The 26,068-nt window shown below is 35.7% G+C and overlaps 1 protein-coding gene and 1 long non-coding RNA gene across 2 annotated transcripts in view; one reads left to right on the top strand and one right to left on the bottom strand.

Annotated features, from left to right (window-relative positions):
- Positions 1-26,068, top strand: part of LOC138174695 (uncharacterized) — a 162,888-nt gene that overhangs the window by 65,929 nt on the left and 70,891 nt on the right. The window lies entirely within an intron of this gene.
- The window catches only part of GRXCR1 (glutaredoxin and cysteine rich domain containing 1), a 132,564-nt gene that overhangs the window by 48,462 nt on the left and 58,034 nt on the right, over positions 1-26,068 (bottom strand). Inside the window, exon 2 of the mRNA XM_069105024.1 lies at positions 3,266-3,508. Within this exon, the coding sequence (XP_068961125.1) occupies positions 3,266-3,508 (243 nt within the window). The remainder of the gene's footprint in view (positions 1-3,265; positions 3,509-26,068) is intronic.

Below are 26,068 nucleotides of genomic sequence, written 5' to 3'. Positions count from 1 at the left end.
AAGAAAGAAAGAAAGAAAGAAAGAAAGAAAGAAAGAAAGAAATCATGGTATATTAAGGTAATGGATTAAAACTGTACCATGAAAAATGGTGAGAAGAATTAGTTCAAAGAAAGACACCTGTGAAGAACTATATGGAATGATGCAGAGTGAAGTAAGTAGAACAATTTATACAGGAGCATCACTGAGAAGACAACTTCAGAAGAATTAAGAATTCTGCCCAATGCTGAAGTCCTAAGATAAAGTATGCTGCCACAGAGGTGGTATGGATTCAAGATGATAGAGAGTTGGTGGATTCAAGATGTAAAATGAGACGTACAGTTTTAAATATGGACAATATGGGAATTTGTTGTATTTCATTATACATTCTTTCTGTAAGAGTTTTTTCTTTTAAATTGGGGGCGAGTGGGAGGTTTAGTAACTAAATACTTATTCATTAAAAAATAAACTGATTTTTTAAAAGAAGGAAATAGAGATAAGTATGATTCAGAGGGAGAAATGCCAACCGTTATGCTTTTGGGAATTCTGGGATGTTGGTATTCAGGTTAACTGATAGAAGCAAAGGGAATTGTGAACACTTTCTTCTGCCTGAACTTAATAATATGTGCAAAGACGATGATCACAGGCAAAGGGCAATAAAAACATCAACCTGCCCTTTGCTGCATGGGTCCATAATATTCTCTTGTCATCCCTCAAACTGAAATGCAAAACCCAGTAATGAAATTGTACCCTGCTGATTTAGTTCTAAAGTATGAAAGGTGCATGAAAGAAGAAAAAAGATTCTTACAATGAGCAGGAAGATGGAGAAATAAAAAAGTCAAAGGGAAGCTTTGGCTGAAATGCTCTCGGTGTCAGACTATGTGATATATTTTCCAATATATTGAGAACATCCCACTTCCCTTACACTCCCCCCCCCCGAAATAGTACTGCTACATTCTCCCTGATATTCTGCAATTTAAGACTTTCTTAGAGTAATTTTTGTTAAAATGCAAATAACCAGAAAAAGATTAGACTTTAAACCCTATCAATCATTTACACATTGGTGTAAATGTAGATACTTTCCTGTAAGCAGATATTGATAAGAGAGGGATAGAGAACCTGAAGATACTGCAATAGCACGTGAGAAGATAAAAGAATGCAGAAAGAAGGGTCTGGGGCAGTTCAGGACAAAGTGTATCTACTCCATCCCTGTTTTCCCTGGGGCAGGTCCTCCAAAGGAAGACTATGTCATTTCTTGGCTGATAAGCAAGTATGCTTCAACTTCCCATTTTTCCAACTTTGATTTTTCAGAAGAAGCATAAGATAAAATGAGAAAGCATACAAAACCATTCTGTAACTCTGTACATTCTTGTGTACTTTAAATTTGAGGCATATTTGTGAAAAATCAAAAGAGCCAGTTGTTAAATCTAAAAATATCCACCTATTAGTTGTCAACCTTTGGAAACTTAGAATTAATTATCAAGAGATAATCTCCTTACCCCAAGTGTTTTTTTTTACCACCTCTTTTTCCTTTAGATAATCTTAATATACAACAAAAATGTTTATAAAATAAATAAGCTAATAAGATATAAAATAACAATCAATAATTCATAGATTGCCAAAAGGAAATATATATATATATAATGATAAAATAGTTTTCTTGGCTTTATGTTCTTTTCTGGTCCTTCTCCATTTTTGTACTCGGTATAGTTTTGCCATTGTGCTATAGAGATAGGGTAACCCAAAAATCTTAGTGGAGTTCCAGGCTGTACTAAAGCTTTTGTGATACCTTAAATATGGATATTATATAATATCTATATAAGATACATAACACTACATGTAATTATATATCATAACTCTATGTGTGTATGAGTATATATGTATCTTTATACATGTATGTATATGCAAATATATTTGTATGTTTTATATATTTATGTATTCTATATTTATACACATACATGTATATGTGTGTATGTATGTATGTGCGCACACACACACACATTGGAAATATACCCTCCCTCACTCTTTCCAGATGCTCACTTTGTTTGAATGATCACAATAGAGTCTGTATTTAAGAAGGGTGCCTAAGCCAGACATGTCTTTATTCCTCACCTGGTTGCACTTCTCATCTTTTTTTTCATCTTCCTTTTTTTTTAGGTATAGCCTTACCCCCATCCGAATTTTAAACTCCTTGAGGGTTGGAATTGTTCCTATCTGCTTGAATTTATATTTACAGGTTTAACACAACACCTAGCATATAGTAAGTGCTAAATAAATATTTGCAAGCTGATTGTGATTTCATCATTCTGAATCACTTAGAATTCATTTGTCTATGTTTTACTATGGATCAGTCATGTTATAAATTTTAGGAGTACCAATATCAAGAGTAGCACATGTGAAAGGAAAGTAATTAGTTGTCATTCATATATTTTATCTCACCATCTCATAATTATCAGAAAATGATTTAAATACCAAAAATATCATATTCTTCATACTTGTCATTTTATGCCCCAATGATATCATATCAGAATGATAAAACTTTCTTTTCAATTGATCTCCTCTTTTTGGACATCTGAATTGTTTCCAATTCTTTATTATTACAAATAAAGGTATTATATGACTTTTCTTCCTGAGAAGAATCTTAAGGATGTTCTTCTAATGTTACATATTCCAGACAAGGTTGACAATTTAAATAAATAATATTTATTTTTCACAGAGATGGGAAGCAAGTATGCTGTATTATTGCCAAGGATTATTGTGCCGGCCTTAATCTTACATTTGTTTCCCACTGAACACATGGTCAGATTCAAGAATAGATTTTTAACAAATAGCAATTTTAAAAGTCTGTCCTCCCGAAACCCATTTTATAGTAACTGCATTTTAGAATCATCTTCACCAGATAGGAACCAGAGCACCAGGTGATGGGCCATAATAAAATGATGTGTGTCTTTTTAAAAAATGCATCTTTTTGCCTGCACTGAAAAATTCTAATTCTAATATGATTCTGAAAACTTCCTCATATGGAGTCATGTCAGACACCAATCTTGTTCTTTTCCATAAGTAATATATTTCAAACTTTATCTTAATTCTCAAGTTTCTCAGGGGATGAAGAGTCTATTATCTCATTGATTTGGAGTAGAAATAAGTCTTTCATTCCCCCTGCTTCAAGTTCCAAAGGAAAAAAAAAATCTAGTTTGTGTTTTCCTTTCACCTTTCCAAAGGCTTCTAGAATTCTATACATCTTGTATTAGGTTTCAAAAGAGCCCAATTTCCTTTATGGAATACTTACCCCAAGGTAATGGCCATCAATAAACACAACAGGAAGAGAAGGTGCCTCGGACACCCTCCTGCATCTCTCATCAAGCTCTTTTCCATATTCACCATTCAAAGCAATATTTTTCTCTTCAAATTTGACTCGATGATTCTGGAAGATTTTCCTGACAAGTTCGCACCTTTCAAAAGTCGTCCTTACCACACGAAGGCAAGTCGTGTAAATCACTATCCGATCAAATTCTAGATCAGTAGATGGTTGCTAGAAAGGGGAGAAAATGTAAATTTTTATGTTAATCATAGAAAGACAATCTCTATTTAATATATTTGTGTTTTTAAGTCTATATGGTCAATCCACCTACATTCTTATGCAAAATCAGAGTATTATAACAAAGAGTACCCAGCGCCAGATTTTAGTCTTAGACTCTGTTTCATGGTGCTGAGTGAGACTTTGACCCTATAATTTAGAGGAGGCGTTATCTTAATATATTAATAGGTATTATTTTATTAATGCAAATTTGGACATACAGAATCATTCCCTTTGGGAGGTGATCATTTGGGAAAGTGTATATACCATGTGCAGTACTCATAGGCCAACAGTAAGAGTTACTGCTCTGAAATCAGAAGACCTTGTTTCAATCCCTACCTATCATAATTCCACTTGTGAAATCTTGGGTACAGTCATTTTTCTTACCTATAAAACCAGAAAATGAAGAGTATGGTAAGAATAATACTTATCCTGTAGGCTAGGTTAGTTATTTTGTTGTTTTTTTTCCCTTAAAATGTATTGAAACTATATTTGAGCAAAGTCCAAGACTGTTATATAGTTTCTTGGTTACTTGACCAAAGCCAGTCCATTAGGAGGAAGGAATTACTCTTCCCTAAGACTTCTGACCAAGAAACCAGCACAACCATCACAGAAGGGTAGATGTACCCTATTTAGTGATGTTGTATCTTTACTATATATCCATTTCCTGGTATGCCTAAGTAATCCTCTTTCTGTTAATTGCTAGATGGACTATGAGTGTCTCATTTCATTATAGTTCCAAACATAAAACACCATGTTGATTTGAGTCAGCTCTGCTTATAACAAAGGGATTGGACTAGATGGTCTTTGAGGTCCCTTTCACCTCTCTATCATTGATAACTCTCAGAACAAGGAAGAGATTGGAACAAATTTCTGGGACAGGTATCCTGTGATCAATGATCCTAGGGAGTGTCTATCACTTTTCAATCGATGAGTAACATATGAGACCACAGATATCATGGTAGAATCAAAGAAGTAGATTCTTAGAGGGAATACAGTGCTGGGAATAGCATGAACACATCAGGAGATGATATAAAGGACAATTCAATTCTAGCAGGACCCAGGACACAGTGTTAAAAAAAATTCTCCATCTCACTGCCTATACTTTCACCTAGTTGCATTTATAAGCAAGGCTTCTATTAGAATGAGAACTCTTCACATGAAGATAGATTGCAATCCATCTAAAACATAGTCAATCTCAGAGAGTTCCCTGAGTCTTATAGAGTAACTTGCCCATGGCCATACAGTTAGAATCAGAGGTGATATTTGAACCCAGGTCTTTCTGACTCAGAATGGCATGGTATCCATTATAACATGCTTAAGGCAAAATAAGAGGATTAGACTAGGTCAATTCTAGCTCAAAAATCTATGTTATGTTGGCTCTGTGTTACATAAGGTCTCACTTTAGTCATCCAATAGTTATAAAATGAGACACACATAGGGGCAGCCAGGTGGCTCAGTGAGTAAGAGCACTGGCTCCAGTGTCGGGATGACCTGGATCAAATCCAGGCTCAGATACTCAGCACCACACCCAGAAATAACTGGCCGTGTAACCTTGAGCAAGTTACATAACCCCAATTGCTTAAAATAAAATTAAATTAAATGAGACACACATAAATACATAAAAATGCTAGTTTTCCTTTCCTGTTGCCGGGTATGATTCCTGTTTGTGACATTTATACACATATCAATAGGTCTTCAAACAAAATATTTAATTCAGCCAAGTGGGTTAATTGCTGACTAGGCTGTCTCCAGTCAATAACAAGTTGTTTAACTGAATTAAACTACCGGGTTGCTGTGTTTGTCCTGGGTGGGGTATATATAGTCACAGCATCTGATTTCAGCAGGTGACATTTTCATTAGAGTCCATAGAGTCTTGAAGAGAGACTAGCTTTCTGTGACATTATTATTCCTGAAGCACATCTGACCTTTTCACAGTAGGAAACAGTATTAAATCACTATGTGAAGAGATGTTAAAAGATCATGTGATCACAGATTGAGAAATGGAAGGGATCTTAGATGCAATTGAATCCAAAGTGTTCTCCCCTCCCCATTTTACAGATGAGGAAACTGAGGCAGAGAATGGTTTGAACGACTGGCCAAGGGTCACTCAATTAGTAGGTGTCTGAGGATTTGAACTGAGCTCCCTCTGAGTCAATCCAGTGCTCTATATACTATGCCATACTATCTCTTGTGAATTTTCACCAGGGCACAAGTGATTCTGCACAAGTTTGTTTTGTTTTGTTTTGTTTTTGCTTTGTGAGGGGGGAAGGCAGGGCAGTTGGGGTTAAATGACTTGCCCAAGGTCACACAGCTAGTAAGTTTTAAGTGTCTGAGGCCGGATTTGAACTCAGGTCCTCCTGACTCCAGGGCCAGTGTTCTATTCACTGCACCACCTAGCCGCCCCTCTGAACAAGTTTTAAGTGATTTCCCTGAGTATAAAGGTTAACTAATTATTATGAAAAAAAATCATTAAGATGAAAAATTTCACATTTTATATAGAACTTTCTGGTTTTCTAAATGCCTTTAATATATTTTGTCATTTGGTCCTAATAAGAATTTTGTATAGATTGGGCATCACTATCTCCATTCTACATGAGGAAGGTACCAAAACTCAGAGTCATATAATGGTATATTTAGAACTGGACGGGACTTCTAAGTGTCATCTAATCTAAGCACTTCATTTTATAGATGTGAAAAGTTGTGCAAGGTAACCCAGTCAATCAGTGCCATGGCCAAGTCAATCCAAGGCAAACTTGTAATTGGAGGACAACTGAGATTGTACCCTAGGATGCTGTGAGGCATGATGGATAGAGTGCCAGGCCTGGATTCAGGAAGTCTCATCTCCCTGAGTTAAAATTCAGCCTCAGGCACTTACTAGCTTTGTGGCTCTGGACAAGTCACTGTAATGGTTATGGGATTTAAAGATCTTCCATGCCCCGTTGGACTTGCTGATGTAGCAGGAAGGGGCAGAGCAAAAGGAAGCGTAAGTCAAGCTGGAGTTCCTGCAGTGGCTGGTGGTGGCGGCCACGGCGGCAGCAGCAGCAGAGGCAGCGGCAGCGGCAGCACGAAGCCCTTTTTGAGTTAGCCAGAATTTCTGCTAAGGACTCCTGCTGAGGACTGCCAGGGGCCGGAGCTGCTGGGAGCGTGCTTCCCGGACACTGGGTGGTTGCTGTGAGTGGGGAGAGGAGGACCTTTGTCTGAGGTAGCCTGTTCTGTTTTAAAGGCTTGAAAATGTGGGTGCTTTCTACTTTATCTACCTGTGCCAATGTCATAACTACTCTGATGGCTTTCACTTTCTGGTTTTGGGACTCAGTCTTTTGGTATCTTAATAAATTTTCTAGTTTATTCCCCCATATGGCAAGCATGACGTATTTTGTGATGGATAATTATATCAGCATATCTGTAATCTTCATAGGCATTGTGAATATGGCATTGCTGATACGGTCACCTAACCCTATTTTGCCTCAGTTTCCTCATCTGTAAAATGAACCAGAGAAGGAAATGGAAAACTACTCCAGTATCTTTGCCAAGAAAGCCTCAAATGGGGTCATGAAGAGTCAGGACTGTTAACAACTAAAAAAACTGAACATCTAAAGAGAGGGAAGCTTTCTCCCTATAGTAATCCTCTATCCAGGGAAGGTGAGGGAAGTAGAGGCTCCACATCCCCATGAGGTTAGTCATCTCTCAAGTAATGAACAAAGATGTGGTCCAGTAAAGAAATGACGCCCTTCAGGTCCAAGTCTGGTCCCAACCAAAAGGCAAGCAGAGCTTCCAGGCAATCCAGAGAAGCAGAATAGGTCTTGACCATGGTCCACACATGAAGAGGAAGCACTTCAGGGGCACTGGAACTCCAGAAAAAGGGATGGGGTTACACTTCTCTGAACCATGTTCAATCTAAAGAGAAAGGTAGCATAGAAACCATGTAGTCCTGAAAGAAACAAGGCCTGGCCTAGGAAGCAGAGCCTGGAAAAGAAGTGTCAGATACCCAGGCTGCATGTGGCCCAACAGCACCTCTAAACCCAGATTAAAATGTAACTGGTAAATACTTAACAAAATAAATTTTAAAAATTCAATAAAACATAGATGACATTAATGTGTTGTTTTTCCCCCACGGCTCACAGAAATCCTTATGTATGGTTTAGTGTCATTTGAGTTTGACACTGCTGACCTGGACCACAACCTCCACTCAATACCTGAATTAGACCTAGGGTCCAGAATCATTAGTTATGGATTTTAGCCCAGGTCTTCTGACTCTATTTCCAATGCTATGCTACATTCCTCTCCATAGCTGTTCACAGAGCTGAGTCACACATCCAAGATGCTCTGTAAAACAGAATGGAGTAGAGGGAATTTCTTGTTCTCAGGACTCTCTTGAAGTTAAAAGAAAAGATAGGGTCCATGGCATGAGAATCTATTTTTAAATGCCAGTAACTTACAATTTTATTGTAAATACTCTTAATAAAACTTTTTTTTATAAATGTGTTTTGTCATTTATACCTACAAATGCTAATGGGGAAGAATAATCATCAGTTGTCTATCTGAATCACAAATCAAACCAAGTGATCATTACAGATTGCTGCTGAAGCCATTCAAACGAAATCATCACATCAGAAAGCCCCTAAATCAGGGTTGGAGAAGCTTTGGCCTTTAGACCACTTGTGGCCCTAGGTCCTCAAGTGCGGCCCATTCACTGAATCCAAACTTCACAGAACAAATCCTATTTATTCTGAATTTTATTCAGAGGCATGATAGGGCCTACATCATGAAGACAAAAACAAGATGGTCTTTAACCTGACAAAGCCAACTGACAGAAGACTGCATATGATGGAGGGATGATATATATAAATATCTTCTCATTTTTAAGCTCTTTCTCCTCCTCAAATTATTCAATAATATTCTTCATCCATGTTCACATTGCATTCTCTCAGCATAATGCAAGGTCCCTGAGGGGAGGCACAGTTTCATTTTAGCCTGATTCCAGTGCCTCGTGGAGGTTTAATGGATTTAATTAATGCATTCAATAAATACCAAGAGTACTTATTCTGGAGAACCACTATACTAGGCTAACTATTGAGTGCAATAGGGCATTTGCTATGATGGAGAACTCACTAAATTGAGAGTCAGGAGAGTAAAGGTTTAATTCTGCTTGTATCACTAACAAGCTCACACAATAATAACTTAAATTTATGTAGCACTTCAAGGTTTGCAAAGCACTTGACTTAAACCAGCTTTGTGAGGTAGATAGTACACATATTATATTTTCATTTTATGGTTGAAGGAACAAAGACCTAAAGAAGTTGCCCAAGGTCACATAGCCCAAGTGTCAGCACCATGATTTGAATTTAGGGCTGCCAGTTCCAAGAATAGCATTCTTTAATACCACCCACTATGTTGCTTCTCTTTAACTATGTCTTTAGCTGTGTCCAAAGTGATAAAGTTCAAAGAATATGAAAAAATGAAGAAAAGAAATTAATGGTTTTGAGGATTAGTGGAAAGATCATTGAACTTTGAAGGCTAAACTTGGAATTGTGGGACTGGAATTTAAATCCTAGCTCTAGGCCTCAAGTTTACTTATCTTTAGTATGAGGGAATTACAAAAGATCACCTTTGCTATCAGGTTCCTTCAGTTCTAAATCTATAATCTTATGATCTATGAAAGAGCACTTTGAGTATAGTCGTAGGAATGAAAGCCACGAATTGAGGAAACAGAAGGTAATAAGGAAGTGAAGGCATTTTCAAGAATATTTCCCAATTATATTTTTATCAGACTTGGGCCCATGGACTCCATGTTTGACACTTCCATTCTTGATAAATAGAGGAAATGATTCTTATAGCAAGATCCAGTAGGGAGAAAGCAGTAGTAGCCCAAACTACAATGGCATGAAGCACACAGCTCACTATAACTGGAGGGAGAGAGAAAATAGTTGAAACGATCCTAAGATTCAAAAAATGAAGAGCATGGGCTAAAAGACTTCATGTCAAGAGATCTCCATCTTCTCAGGGAAGTTGGAGACCATCATTTATCCTATATGGACCTCTATTTCCTCATCTACAATGGAAACAGGTTTGGCTTGCTGATCTCTAAAGCGCATCCTGCCTCCAGGAATCTGGGAAACTTCTGTTGAATAATAAAACTCAGTAGAGCAGCCTACAGGTAATGTAAGGCAACAAATGTAAGGCTGAAATAATCACTAACAACAAGGATACCAAATCTCGAACCTACAACCATAAAAGGCACTCATGGCTCAGCCCAAAGAAGGTTAGCAAGTTTCCCTTTCCAAAAGGTTGTCATCTCCCCTATGTACCCATGTCCCAATCAACTGACCTGTATAGTATTCATGATTCACAGTATGAGGTGATAAAGCAATGATGTATGGATGAACGAAGTCGAGCTATTTCCTTTGCTAGGGCCCCTCAGCCTCAGCATTATGAGTCATGGGGGCTGTATAAATCAGTTGGTCACAGGCAGGATGGGGAATGGCAACTTACAGGAAATTGTTGCTCAGTTGTTTCCAAGTTGTGTCCAACTCTTCATGACCCCCCTTTGAGATTTTCTTAGCAAAGATATTGGAGTGGTTTACCATTTCCTTCTCCAGCTCATTTTATAGAGGAGCTAATGAAGCAAACAAGGTTAAGTGACTTACCCAGGTTCACACAGCAAGTAAGTATCTGAGGCCAGATTTGGACTCAGGAAGATGAAGTCTGTTTTTCTATCCACTGTGCTACCTAACTGCCCCTGAATGTAAAGTATAATATCTTAATTCTCTATGGTCTCAAATGACTGTCCCTCTATGTTTTTGACCATGTAAACAAAACAATTCTGTATTGAAGTCTTATAAGACTGGGCAATTGTATGGTCTTCCAAATTCCATTTGTAAAGGGGCAAATAGGTATATACAGAAGAAATCTCCAAAAGATACCCAGGCCCATTGTGTCAGAATGTGGACCCTGATACAAGTGTTACAAATAATTAGAATTTAATAAAATAAACAGTACAACCAACATTATCACATATTTCAAAAGCTGCGAGGTCCTATGTTTTCCTTTGTCATTTTGAGCTAAAAATTCCTTTCCACCTTTTGTGCAAGTAGAAAAATTTGGAGCCAATTCACCCAACTTCTACATCACCCTGAATACATAAGATCCTGGGTCCTAGGATGAAGTGCTCACAAGCCCTGAAGATCCATTTTCTTTATGTCTCTGAAACACTGGAATTAGATGGAGAGGAGCAGGTACATTCATCAATAGGCTGAAATCCACATGTTTCCTACTGAAGGAAACTCCATTAAAAAAAGACAACAGATTCATAACTGCGGACAGCAGAGGATGCTTTCTCCTCACCTGGTCAACAACCTAACAAGACACTTGGGCTTGCTAATTATTAATATAATTATTTATTAATATATTAATAGAAATTAATAGAAATATATATTAATACTTAATAATATAATTATTAAGTAATCAGGCATTTCAATTTTTTCACTAATTGCTTATTAGTGGGCAAGCTGTTAAAAATAGTTGGGTATAACATTTGAAATTTAAAATAATATTTGTAGAGTGCTTATTATGTGATATTCTAAGCCTTTACAAATGTGAACTCATTTGATCCTCACAACACTTGGAGGTAGGTGCTATTATTATCCTCATTTTACAAAGGAAAAAACTGAGACTGAAGAGGTTAGGTATCTTACCCAGGGTCACACAGCTATTAAATGTGTGAGGCTAGATTTGAACTCAGTTCTTCCTGACTCCAGTGACAGTATTCTACCTGCCTCAAGTTAATTGCAATATGGCACTTGAGCTGGTAATTTGAGCAACCATATAGATCTAATAATTTATAAGAACAAAACTATATAAATATAAGAATATAAACTATATAAAGAATAAACTGCAAGAATAAAGTTATTTAAAAGACTAATAGAATTATAAAATACTATAATTATATTTTATAATTATTAAATAGACTTCTATAGAATTTAGAAATATGAATGTTGACCTTTTCTCTCCTGTATGTTTCCCAAAAATTAGAATAAAAGACATTGCAACTGGATGAGGAAGAAATCTCTGATGGTGAGGGTTTCTAAATACTAGAATAGATTGTTGACAGAAATCTTTAGAAACAGATATCAGATTGGCAAAGATGACAAAAGACAATAAATGTTCGTCTTGAGAAGACAAGCACACTAATGCTTTGTTCTTAAAACTATGAATTGGACAAACCATTCTCAAAAGCAATTTGGGTCTATATTTTAAAAATCACTAAATTGTGATTGACCTTTGACCCAAGATTACCACTACTAGGCATATATATATATATACATATATATATATATACATATATATATATATATAGGAGGAAACAACCAAGATAAAGTTACATGTTCACAAAAAAAAATATCTATAGCAGTAATTTTTGTGGTAGTAAGTAACTGGAAGCCTACTGGGTAGCTATTAATTAGGGAATTATTGAATAACAGGTTGTATATGCATGTAATAGAATATTATTGCACCCCAGAAAAATGGCAAATATGAAGAATTTGGACAATAATGTATATTTAGTAGCTATGTGACCCTGGGAAAATGAATAACATTTGGACAACATTTGGACAATTTGTATGATGCAGAGTAAAATATGCAGAACCGGAACAATTGAAGTTATGACTGCAACTATATAAAGGAAAACAACACTGAAAGACATGAGAACTCTAATTAGTGCATTTACCCATCTTTACTTCAGAGGATGGATGTTGAAGCATGCTTCCTTCCTCTTCACAGAGAGAAATGAGACTCATGATGACAAAAATGGACATTAGATTGTTTTGTTTTGTTTTTGCTTAAATATATCTTTGTTACAAGAGAAGATTGATGGGCAGGTCATCATTAGAAAATGTCAGTGGTTTGGCTTTTTTGTTTTGTGTTTTTTTTAACATCAATAAGTTATTTAAGGAGTTTGTGTCATTTTGGTCAGTCCTTCCCTCCTTCTTTCCTTCCTTCCTTCCTTCCTTCCTTCCTTCCTTTCTTCCTTCCTTCCTTCCTTCCTTCCTTCCTTCCTTCCTTCCTTCCCTCCTTCTTTCCTTCCTTCCTCCCTTCCTTCCTTTTTGAAAGCAATGTATCTCCCTGATCTTTCTAGGCAAGTTGGATATAGTCCAGTCAAGTAAGTTAAGAATGTGGTGGACAAATTCTGAGTATCTTTTTCAGTTCCCTAATTATATATGTAATTTCTAAAATTCTCATTGAATCCTTTAAGACAATGTTACACATTTACTTCCTTATAAAATCATATGAATGACCAAAAGAGAAATATCATGTAATAAACATAAAATACTAGCCTTAGAGTGTAATACTTCAATTCAAGAACTGCTTCTGATCCATGTTGGGGATGTGTCCCTAGGCAAGTCACTTAACCTTCTGATACTCTAGGCCAGAGCTGTCAAACACATGGCCTGCGTTTCAAAAGCATTCCTTGGATTAGCAGTCCCCCTTTCTATGTGAGTTTGATACCACTATTCTAGTAAGTTTCAAAGAAAGTATTAATCTAGACTGCTAGAGTCAAGTTTCCTCAACCAGGAATTCCCTCTACCAGTGAAAAGAGAGGAAGAGAAAGGGAAGGAAACAAGCATTTGCTGTGTGCCTACTATGTACCTAGCACCGTTATAAGCACTTTACAAATATTCTTATTTTATGACAGCAGTATATTGAGAATGAGAGACAATCCACATGCTTCCTCTGAGTTGTTAAAAGGACAATTAGGGCAGACCACAGAGTGTTGTGCGTATTCTTCATGAAGGATTTCTGGGGAAACAGGAAAAATAACCACAAAGGATGGTAAATGTGGAGGGGCTGTAGTCTACATGGAAAGAATAAGAACCCACAACAATGAAATCATGTATCCAGAGAAATATCCAAATATGAATACATTTACTTATAACCTTTTCCCTTTTGCCAAATCAACTGGCGAATTTTCTAAAAATAGTATACGAACAGCTAACTTGCTCCTCTTATCAAAACCTGAATGGTTACTATGGCAACAGCTTAATGAGGGAGAGTTATGCCTGAGACCACTCCAAAAAGGCAAAAAAATTGCAACTGACTTCTTCCACATACAGAGCTAGATAGGAATGAAAGGAAGCTATAAGGTTCTTCCGCATTTTTTAAAATTTTATAAATGAATAACTGAGGCCCTATAAGATTCCTTGCCCAAAAGTCACGCAGAGGCTGGATTTGAACACAGGTCCTCTGACTCCAGCAACAGTGCCCTCCCTGCTATACACCAATGAGTCACACATTCAGTGTCTTTTCCTCTTGGCCATATCATCCTGAACATGTCTGCTATCTCAGAAGGTGAGCCAGGTCAGGGCTGGTTAGCATTTAGACAAGGGAACGAAAAAACAAAACAAACAAACAAACAAAAAGCTAGGTACTGTGGAATCATGGAGCAACTTTTCAGGGTACCAGCTCTGCAATCATGGGATCTGAATTCAGATCCTACCTCTGATCTTTATTATCTGTGTTGCTTTGGGCACAGCACTCAACCTTCCTGCATTTCCCAATCTAGAAACTGAGAGAGACTATATGGCCCCTGCAGCCCCTTCTAGGTCTATGATGTTATGATTCCCCTCACCTGGCAAAGTTAGTTAGTTACTACCTATGCTTATTTGCTCTGTGATGATGTGTATCCAGGCTTCCCAAGCTGAAAATCAGGTCATGGAGTGACTCAGAATTCTCCAGAGCCAAAGTTCTACTTCCAAAAACCTGAGTCAATACAAAGTCAAGTCCAACACTTAGTCACCAGATGAGTATATCTGGAGTGTGAACAGTGCCTGGAACCTCTGCAAATAATGTCAATGCCATCCTTCTTATAAGAGGCAATAAAGGAAAGAGCAGAGGCAGCTAGATGGTGCAGTGGATTGAATGCTGAGACTAGGAGTCAGGAAAACCTGAATTCAAATTCAGCCTCAGATGCTTACTAGCTGTATGACCCTGGGTAAGTCACTTAACCCTGTTTGCTTCAGTTTCATCTGTACAGTGAGCTGGAGTACCTTTGTATCTTTGCTAAGAAGCCAAGATGGGGTCAGAAAGATCAGACATGACAGAAAATGACTCAACAACAATGAGACAGAGAGAGTCTCTCAGAGACAGAGCAAAAATAGACTAGGATTTGGAGGACTTAGGATGAAGTTCTAGCTCTGCCACTTAATATGAAACCTAGGGAAAGTCATCTAGCCTCTGTGAAGACCAATTTTCTCACCTTTCAATGCTTGGACTATCTCTCTTACAAAGTTATTTTTCAAACATAAGGAGATTATGTTCATAAAGGACCCTGTAAAAGTGAGTTATTGTGGTTCTCCAGACTTTTCAGGCTATCCAGCTTTCATAGAAGACCTCTTAAATAGGTCTCCATGCCCAGGAAGACAACGATGATTCTGGGAACCCTCTGAGTCACTTCTGGATGCAGATGTGAGTAAGTGTACGCTATGGGCACAAATATACCTGCCTGCACATCTCCAGGGACAACTTGTATTTGTCTCAGCAGTTGCCGTGTGGCAAAGTGGAACAGATCCAATTAATTTTTGGTGAGATAAATAATATGAGTTAAAGAAATTGTCTTGTTTACTAACATATGCTACCACACATCTAACAATATGTCATAATAACTACTTCTGTTTATAAAACACCTATCTCAAAGGAGCATCTTGACATTTTTCTTAAGTCTAATTTTAGGAGAGCCCCTGTAAAACAGCCACAGTGGTGATATTCTCAACTCTTCTTCATGAATGAAGAAATTGAAGTTAATAAGAACTGAGACCACCTGACTTACAAGCCACTGATTCACTCATTTTTCTAGCTGGAAAGGACCTTAAAAAGAATCTAGTTCATTTTGCTCTTATTTTATGCATAACTCATAGCCAAGAGTCTCCAAAGCTTCAGGTTAACAGAATCTAGGCTCCCCCAAAAATTTGACTCATTACTATGCAACCCAGAGTTTACTATAAGAAAATTTCCAAGCACAACTTATCTCTTAGTTTTGACAGAAATTCCCAGAAGACAAATTCCAATAAAGGAAGGAGTCAGAATTAGAACTTGTGGTCTCAAATGTCTAAAACTGAAGCAGCAAGATGAACTACAGCTCCCAATGCAAGGAGGCTAATTTGGCGTCTTTGGTATCAAATGAGACTTGGGGGCATGATGCTTATTACCGTATCATTCCTCTGTATGAGAATAATTTATTCAAAAGAAACAGAATAGGTAAAGCTTCTTTGTATACAAAAAATCCATATGAATGTGAGGAAATCTAAAAACCACACTGAGAAACATGGGTAGACTATATTTTTGGATGAGGATTAATGGAGGAAGCAACATAAGTGGTTCTTGTTCATTAAGATATACTACAGACAATTGTGACAGAAAGAAAAAAGATGACAAGATTGGGAAACAGGTCACAAGCCTGGCAGAGAGACAAGGTTTAGCATTGATTGGAACCTTCAATTACCCAGACATCAACTGGAGCTCTCTCTATGAGGAGCAAAACAGTTAACAACTCTTAGACTTTTAATCTGGTTTGGGCTATACTGAGACCCACACAATGTGTTTGACACTTCTAGTTTAATAGGAAGGAGAGAGAGAACACATGGATTAAAATTCTGTGGAAGTCAATTCAGGAAGATGGGAAACACAAGAATGAAATTCTGAATTGACTCTTGTTTTTCCTCCTCAATGGACTACTTCCATTTTGGTCTTCGGAATTGTATTACTGGTAAGAGCTAAATCATTCACAGTTGATTATCCTACATTATTACTGTTATAGGGTAAAATGTCCTCATGGTTCTGCTGACTTCATTTTGCCACCATTCAAGTGTTTCCAGGTTTTTCTGAAAGCAGCCTACTCATCATTTCTTAGAGCACAAAAGTAAGGTCATTATAATCATATACTACAACTTATTCAGGCATTTCCCAATTGATGAGCATTTCCTCAATTATCTGCCACCAAAAGAAGAGCTGCTATATTTTTTCACAAATAGATCCTTTTCCCTTTTCAATGATCTCTTTGGGACACCGATCCAGTAGAGGTATTGCTGGATCAAAGGGTATGCACATTATTATAGCCTTTTGGGTATAGTTCCAAATTGCTCTCCAGAATGGGTGTATCAGTTCACAACTCCACCAAAAAAGCATTGTTGTATCAATTTTCCCACATTGCTTCCAATATTTATCATTTTCCTTTTTCATCATATTAGCCAATCTGATAGGTATGAGACGGTACCTCAGAGTTGTTTGAATTTGCATTTTTCTTTTTTTTTTTTTGCTTTTTTTTGGAGGGTAATTGGGGTTAAGTGACTTGCCCAGGGTCACATGGCTAGTTTTAATTTACATTTTTCTAATCAATGGTAGTTTAAAACATTTTTTCATATGTCTATAGATAGATTTGATTTCTTCATCTGAAAACTGCTTATTAATATCTTTTGACCATGTATTAATTGGGGAATGACTTGTATTCAAGTAAATTTGACTCAGTTCTCATATTTGAGAAATGAGGCCTTTATCAGAAAGACATTTCCAGTGAACAAAAATATTTTCCAGCTTTCTATTTTCCTTCTATTCTTGGTTGCATTGGTTTTGTTTGTACAAAAAACATTTACCTTAATATAATAAAAAGTATCCATTTTACATCCCATAATGCTCTCTATCGCTTGTTTGGTCACAAATTCCCTTAGCTATAGATCTGACAAGTAAACTATTCCTTGCTCTCTTAATTTTTTTGTAGTATCACCCTTTAAAACAAAATTATGTATCTTATCTTGGTATGTAGTGTAAAATGTTGGTCCATACTCAATTTCTGCCATACTGTTTGCCTGTATTCCCAGCAAATTTTGTCAAATAGTGAGTTTTTATTCCAAAAGCTTAGGTCTTTGGTTTATCAAACACTAGATAAGTATAATCATTTAGTACTATGTATTGTGTACCCAATCTATTTGCAATGATCCTCCACTTCATTTCTTTGCCAGAACCAGATTGTTTTGATGATTACTACTTTATTATACAGTTTGAGGTCTGGAGGACTAGGCAATCCTTCCTTCACATTTATTTTCATTAATTTCCTTGATATTCTTTTGTTCTTCCAGATGATTTTTGTTATTATTTTTTCTAGCACTATACTTTTTTTTATTAATATGGCACTGATTATGTAAATTAATTTGGTTAGAATTTCCATTTTTATTATATTTGCTTGACCTACCCATGAGCAAATAATGTTTCTCCAATTGCTTAGATCTGACTTTATTTGTGTAAAAAGTGCTTTATAGTTGTGTTCATATAGTCTCTGGTTTTGTCTTGGTGACTAGACTCCCAAGTATTTTATATTCACTACAGTAATATTTAAAAAAAAAACATGATAGTCTTTATTTCACTCTTTTTAAAAACATACTTTATTTTTCTTTCAATTACATGTAAAAACAATTTTTGACATTTGGGTTTTTTTTTTCAAATCTTGAATTCCAAATCCTATCCCTCCTTCCTTCCCCTCCCCTCTCCCTGAGAGAGTAAGAAATCAGATATAGGTTATACTTGTGCAATCATGTAAAACATTTCCATATTAGTCATTTTTATGCAAGAAAATTTTAACAAAAAAAAGAAACTGCAAAACAGTATGCTTCAGTCTGTATTCAGAAATCAGTACTTTCCCTGGAGGCACATGGCATTTTTCACCATGAGTCCTTTGGAGTTATTTTAGGTCTTTGCATTGCTGAAAATAGCTGATTCATTCACAGTTCTTCAACTTGTGATGTTACTGTTATTGTATACAATGGTCTTCTGGTTCTTCTCACTTCACTAAGCATCAGTTCACATAAGTCTTTCCAGGCATTTCTGAAATTATCCTGCTTATCATTTCTTATAGGACAATAATATTCCATTACTATCATGGACCATAACTTGTTCAGCCATTCCCCAATTGATAAGCATCTCCTCAATTCCCAATTCTTAGCTACCACAGAAAGAGCTTCTATAAATACTTTTTGTACAAATAGGTCCTTTTCTCTTTTTTATCTCTTTGAAATATAGACTTAGCAATGCTATTGCTCAATCAAAAGGTATACAAGGGTTTATAAGCCCTTTGGGCATAGTACCAAATTGCTCTTCAGAATGATTGGATTAGTTCACAACTCCACCAACAGTGCACTGGAGTCCCTGTTTTTCACACTGCCTCCAACCTTTATTATTTTCCTTTTTTTTGTCATATTAGCTAATCTGATAGGTGTGAGGTAGCACCTCAGAGGTTTTTTAAATTTTCAATTATCTGAACAATAGTGATTTAGAGCATTTTTTCATTTGATTGGAGATAGCTTTAATTTTTTTATCTGAAAACAGCCTGTTTATATTGTTTGACCATTTGTCAATTGGGGAATGACTCATATCCTTATAAATTTGACTCAGTTCTCAATATATTTCAGACATGAGGCCTTTATCAGAGATACATGCTATAAAAACTTTTCCCAGTTTTCTGCTTTCCTTCTAATTTTGATTGCATTGGTTTTGTTTGTGCAAAATATTTTTAATTTTATGTAATCAAAATAATGCATTTTACATTTCAAAATGCTCCCCATATCTTGTTTGATCCTAAAGTCTTCCTTTATACATAGATCTTACAGGTAAACTATTACATGCTCTCCTGACTTGCTTATGGTATCACCCTTTACATGTATATTATGTACCCATTTTGACCTTATCTTGTTATATATTGCAAGATGTTTGTCTATACCTAGTTTCTGCTGTACTGTTTTCCCAGCAGTTTTTGTCAAATAATGCGTTTTTATCTCCAAAGCTTGGATCTTTGGGTTTATCAAACACTAGAATCCAATGGTCATTTGCTACAATGTCTTGAGTACTAATCTGTTCCATAGATCCAACACTCTGTTTTTTAGCCAGGATTAGAGTGTTTTGATGATTACTGTTTTATTATACAGTTTGAAATCTGGTAGTGTTAGGATACCTTCTTTCTTATTTTTTCACTGATTCCCTTGATATTCTTGATCTTTTGTCCTTCTAGGTGAATTTTGTTATCTTTTTCTAGCTCCATAAAGTAATTTTTGATGGTTTGATTTGTATGGCACCAAATAGGTGCCATAGACATTAGGTAGAATTGTTATTTTTATTATATTGACTCAGACTACCCATAAGCAATTAATATTTTTCCAATTTTTTAGATTTGACTTTATTTGTGCAAAAAATGTTTTGTAATTATGTTCATATAGTTCCTGGGTTTGTAGATTGTCTACAGTCATTTTAAATGGAATTTCTATTTCTATCTTTTCTTGCTGGACATTGATAGTAGCATATAGAAATACTGATTGTGTGGGTTTATTTTATATCTTACAACTTGCTGAAATTGTGAATTATTCTTTCTCGTATTTAATTGATTCACTAGGATTCTCTAAGCATCCTATCATATTGTCTGCAACAAAGTGATAGTTTTGTTTCCTCGTTGCCTGTTCTAATTCCTTCCATTTCTTTTTTTTTTTTTGTCCTGTTGTCACAGCCTTTTTTTTTCCTTTTTTGCTTTTTGGAGGGTAATTGCGGTTAAGTGACTTGTCCAAGGTCACACAGCTAGTTTGTGTGTGTTAAGTGTCTGAGGCTGGATTTGAATTCAGGTCCTCCTGACTCTAGGGCCAGTGCTCTATTCACTGGGCCACCTAGCTGCCCCAATATAATTTTCCTCTTTTTTGTTTTTGTTTTGTTTTTTGGAGGGCAATTGGGGTTAAGTGACTTGCCCAAGGTCACATGGCTAGCTTTTATGTTAAGTGTTTGAGGCCAGATTTGAACTCAGGTCCTCCTGACTCCAGGGCCAGTGCTCTATTCACTGCGCCACCTAGCCGCCATAGTTAACATTTATTGAATAAAATTGAATAAAATGGTGATAATGGGCATATTTGCTTCAACCCTGATCTTATAGGAACACTTCTAGTTTATCCCCATTCCAGATAATGCTTGTCCTTGAAATTAGATACTACTTACCATTTTGAGGAAAGCTCTATTAATTCCTATGCTTTCTAGTGTTTTTGATAGAAATAGGTGTTGTGCTTTGTAAAAAGCTTTTTCTGCATCTACTGAGATAATCATATGATTTCTGTTGGTTTTGTTATTGATATGCTCAAATATGCTGATAGTCATTCTAGTATTGAGCCAGCCCTACTTTCCTGGTATAAATCTCACTTGGTCACAATGTAAAATCTTTGTAATTGATTGTAATTTCCTTGATAATATTTTATTTAAAACTTTTGCATCAATATGTATTAGGTAAATTGGTCTATAGTTTTCTTTCTCTGTTTTTTATTCTCCCTGGTTTATGTATCAGCACCATTTTATGTCCTAAAAGGAATTTGGTAGGGCTCCTTATTGGCCTATTTTTTTTTTCAAATGGTTTATATAGTAGTGGAATTAAATGTTCTCTAAATGTTTGGTAGAATTCACTTGTGAATCCATCTGGACCTAGGGATTTTTTCTTAGCAAGTTCATTGATGACTTGTTTAATTTCTTTTTCTGAGATGGGATTATTTAAGTATTCTATTTCCTCTTCTGTTAATTTGGGCAATTTATATTTTTGTAAATATTCATTCATTTCATTCACCTTGTCAGATTTATTGGCATATAGTTGGGCAAAATAGCTCTTAATAATTGCTATAATTTGGTCTTTTTTGATAGTGAATTTGTCCTTTTCATTTTTATACTGATAATTTGGTTTTCTTTCCTTTTTTTAAATCAAATTAACCAGTGGTCTATCTATTTTATTGGTGGGTTGTTTTTCTTTTCTCCATAAAACAAATTCCTGGTTTAATTTTTATTTTTTTTTAGTTCATGGTATTCTTATTCTCATCAATTTCATTAATTTCTCCTTTGATTTTTATGATTTCTAATTTGGTGTTTAACTAAGGGTTTTAATTTGTCTTTTTTCCTAGTTTTGTTTTTTAGTTGGATGCCCAATTCACTAATCAGTTCTTCCTACATTTTATTGATGTATGTTATTAGATATATAAATTTTCCCCTAAGTTTTGCACTAGCTGTATCCCACAAATTTTGGTATGTTACCTTATAGCACCAATGCAATATTCACAGTGCCAACAGTCACTATAAACATACATACATAGTGCTCAAACACAAAATATGACAGATTCTCCATATAGAAGACAGAAGCAAAACTTTTATTCAGACACCAGAAAACTGAATCCCAATATCAGTAAGCCAATTCCATCATAGTAGCAAAAAAGTTAATAAGATACAACAGCACTGAGAGCCACAGCATTTTTTAGATTTCCCACAAACCAACACAAGCCTAGCTGTCACAGCAGGTGGCATATACCAACTTTTACTCACAAGCCTAAATGTCTCCCTCAGATGCATCATCTCCTCCCAACTGTTTCTAGCTGTTCTGACTCCCAGTTTCCTGTGGATTCTGTTCCACCCCCTCATCAACTCCTCCCACCACAGGCTCCATGTGATAACATCCAACCTATTAGGGGGCAGAGTATATTTTCAAAGCAGAGAAGGTCTTCAAATACCTTTAGGCTTATTAAGAGGCAGGGAAGATCTTCAAATTACCATTACCATTACATGTCTCACTGTTGTTATTCTCTTTAATGAAATTATTAACTGCTTCTATGAATTGTTCTTTGATCCCGTCATTTTTTCAGGTTAGATTATTTAGTTTCCAATCAACTTTTAATCTAACTGTTCGTGGTCCTTTATTAAATATAGTTTTACTGCAATATGATTTTAAAAGAGATGTATTTGAAATTTCTGCTTTTCTGCATTTGATTGTCAGACTTTTATATCCTAATAGTGCATTGTAAATTTTTGTGTAAATGCCATATATCACTGAGAAAAGGGCATATTCCTTTCTATTTCTATTTAATTTTCTCTGTAGGTCTATCATATCTTACTTTTCTAAAATTCCATTCACCTCCTTAACTTATTTTTTGTTAATTTTTTGTTAGGTTTATTTAGTTATGAGAGGGGAAATTTGAGGTTCTCCCCTTATTAGAGTTTCATGTCAATTTCTCCCTGTAACTCATATGACTTCTTCTTTAAAACTCTGGATGCTTTAACATTTGGTACATATATGCTTAATGCTGATATTACTTTATTGTCTGTGGTACCTTTTAGCAAGATGTAGCTTCCTTCCTTATCTCTTTTACAAACATCAATTTTTGTTTTTGCTTTGTCTAAGACTGTTATTTCTACCCCTGCCTTTTTGCTTTGTTTTCTTTTTAACTTCAGTGAAAGCATAATGGACTTTGTTCTGGTCCCCTTACCTTTACTCTATGTGTGTCTCTACTTAAAATAAATTTCTTGTAAACGACATATTGTAGGATTCTGGTTTTTAATCTACTCAGCTATTCACTTTTTTACACATGAGTTTATCCCACATCTTCACAATTATTATTACTCCATATTTCCCTCTATCCTATTCTTCCCCCTGTTTATCCTATCTCTCTCTCCTTTCACCCTTTCCCTCCTCACAAGTGTTTTATTTCAGACCACTACCTCCCCCAATCCATCCTCCCTTCTATCAGTCCCCCTTCTTTTATCTCCCTCCCCTCCTGCTTCCCTAAAGGCTAAAATAGATTTCTATACCCAACTGAGTGTGTATGTTATTCCCTATTTTAGTCAATTCTGATGAGAGTAAGGTTCAATTATTGCCTGCCCCCCCATCTTTCCTTACACAGTAATAGGTCTTTCACCCCTCTTCACATAGGATAACTTATACTATCCAACTCTCCCTTCACATTTTTCCTAGTGCAATCCTCCTTCTTACCCCTTAATTTGGGGAGAAGGCATATTGGATATCATCCCATCAAAATCAACTTATACCCATGCTCTCTGTCTATGTATACTCTAACTGTTTTAATAGTAATAAAGTTCTTAAGGACTACAAGCATCATCTTCCCATGTAGGAATGTTAGGTTTGATCTTATTTAATCCTTTGTTTTCTCTTTCCTGTTTACCTTTTTATGCTTCTCTTAAGTCTTGTATTTGAAAATCAAAATTTCTGTTTAGCTCTGGCCTTTTCTTCAGGAGTGATTAAAAATTCTCTATTTCATTAAACATCCATTTTTTCCTTTAAGGATTATACTCAGTTTTGATGGAAAGGTGATTCTGTGTTGTAATCGTAGTTCCTTTGTCTTCCAGAATATTCTATTCCAAGCACTCTGCTCTTTCAATGTGGAAGCCAGTAAATCTTGTGTGAGCCTGACTACAGCTCTGCAATATTTGAATTGTTCCTTTCTTGCTTATTTTGAATTACTTTCTCTATGACCTAGAAGCTCTGGGATTTGCTTATAATATTCCTGGGAGTTTTCATTTTGAGATCTTTTTGAGGAGGTAATTGGTAGATTATTTCAATTTCTAGTTTATTCTCTGGATCTAAGATATAAAGGTAATTTCCCTTGGTAGTTTCTTGAAATACAATGTCTAGTGTTTGTTCAGTTGTTTGTTTGTTTGTTTTTTTATCATGGCTTTCAGGTAGTCCAATAATTCTTAAATTATCTTTGATCTATTTTCCAGGTCAATTGTTTTTCTGATGAGATATTTCACATTTTGTTCCATTAAAAATAATTCTTTCAATTTTTTTCTTTCTTATGTCTTATGGAGACCTTACTTCCACTTGCCCAGATCTAATTTTTAAGGAATGATTTTATTCAGTGAGCTTTTGAACCTCTTTTTCCACTTGACGAATTCTATTCCTTAAGTAGTTTTTTTCTTTAGTGAATCTCTGTATCTCCATTTCCATTTGGCCAATTCTACTTATTAAAAGATTGCTTTCTTTAGTGAATTTTTGTACATCTTTTTCCACTTTTTGTGCTTCCTTTACCAATCTGTTGACACTTTTCTCATGATTCTTTTGCATCATTCTCATTTCTTTTCCCAACTTCTCTTCTACCTCTCTTATTTGATTTTTAACATCCTTTTTGAGCTCTTCCAGAAGGTCTTTTTGGTCCTGAGACCAATTCACATTTTTCTTTGAGGCTTTACATGTAGTTGTTTTGACATTGTTGCCCTCAAAAAAAGAAAAAGAGGAAGAAGAAGGGGGAGAGAACATTGCAAATTATGTGCTAGTGTGCTTGACTTTGATCTCTAGGATAGTTTTAGAAGGGATCATAAGGAGATAGTTAAAATTTAGAAAAATAATTAGTGACATCAAGAATACAATGAAGCATGTTTTTATTTTTAAAAAATAAGTCATAACAGATTAACCTTATTTCCTTTTTTGACAAGATTACTAAAAGTATAGATCAGAGGAATGTTAGAGATAAAATTTACCTAGATTTTAATAAAGCATTCAATAAACATCTGATTTTATTATGGTAGGAAAAGAAGATATGTAATAGACAATGATACAACTAGGTGTATTTAGAACTGATTAACATCTAGATTAAAAGAAAAACAAATTTATGCTTCAAATTTGGAAAATATTTCTAATGTCACAGCTTTCCTAAAGTGGAACAGTCTGTCTCAAAAATTATTATATTGCCCCTCTTGAAAGTGATCAATACCTGAATACCTGCTGGGTAACTTAATCATTTTCTGGTATGAGTTGGACTAGATATCCACTGACATTCCCTCAAATTCTATGATTCTAGGTGTAGGTAACAAGATTTTCACATCCTACTTAAGCACTAATAGTAACAATGAGGTACAGAAAAACATTTTATTCCCATTCCAAAAGAGTTCAAAGGATTCACACTTCACTCAGAAGAGAAACACACTTGGAGGCTCTAGACAAGTTACTCCATCCCACCAGACTAGGGGAGTTGGGATGTGCCATTGAGTCCATAGATGAAAATAACACTAATGGAAATAAATAGATATATCAATTAACAAAGTCCCACACAATGGTGAATGTTGATGCCATAATGCGTCTCTTACCCTGAATAATTGATCAGACCCACATGTTCTCTTTGGACATAAGAAAAACAAAAGATCAATAGATTCTTATGTGCTAGGATACATTTTTTAGAAAATGTTTTTTTTGAAGAAGCTCCATGATCAAGGAAATGAATTAATTTATGTGCTTTCTTTCAGACTGTAGCTATCTTTGTAATCCAATCAATTATTAGATCTGTACTAGCAGAGAATTGAAAATTCAGCTAGGAGGGAAAATTTACCTCATACTAAAATTCCTTTCCCACTGTTTTTTTCATGGTCATATGTAGCACCAATGCCCAAACTATTACTATCATTCAACACATCTCAGAATAAATAAATAATCTGTAAGTATCTAAACTTTAAACACCAAACACATTCATTTTCCCTGAAATAGTACAATGCCAAAATGTTTCTAACAGGAGAGTAACAGCACAGCGATTGACAGGATTTTTCAAGATCTGAATGTTAGGAGGTATCAGGGAACGACACAACCAGATGGTCCAACAAAGATATTTCCAGCAACTCAAGACAGCAGTGTACTTAAACCATGACATCCCAAAGAGTTGACTATGACATCTGAGATAGTCCTGTTCATAG

This window comes from Petaurus breviceps, unplaced genomic scaffold (genome assembly GCF_028583685.1).
Source record: "Petaurus breviceps papuanus isolate PSGF00001 unplaced genomic scaffold, PetGlider_PUasm1.0 76, whole genome shotgun sequence".
Taxonomy (NCBI): Eukaryota; Metazoa; Chordata; class Mammalia; order Diprotodontia; family Petauridae; genus Petaurus; species Petaurus breviceps.
Note: the sequence above shows the minus strand (reverse complement) of the source record. Positions and strands in the feature narration are given on the sequence as shown.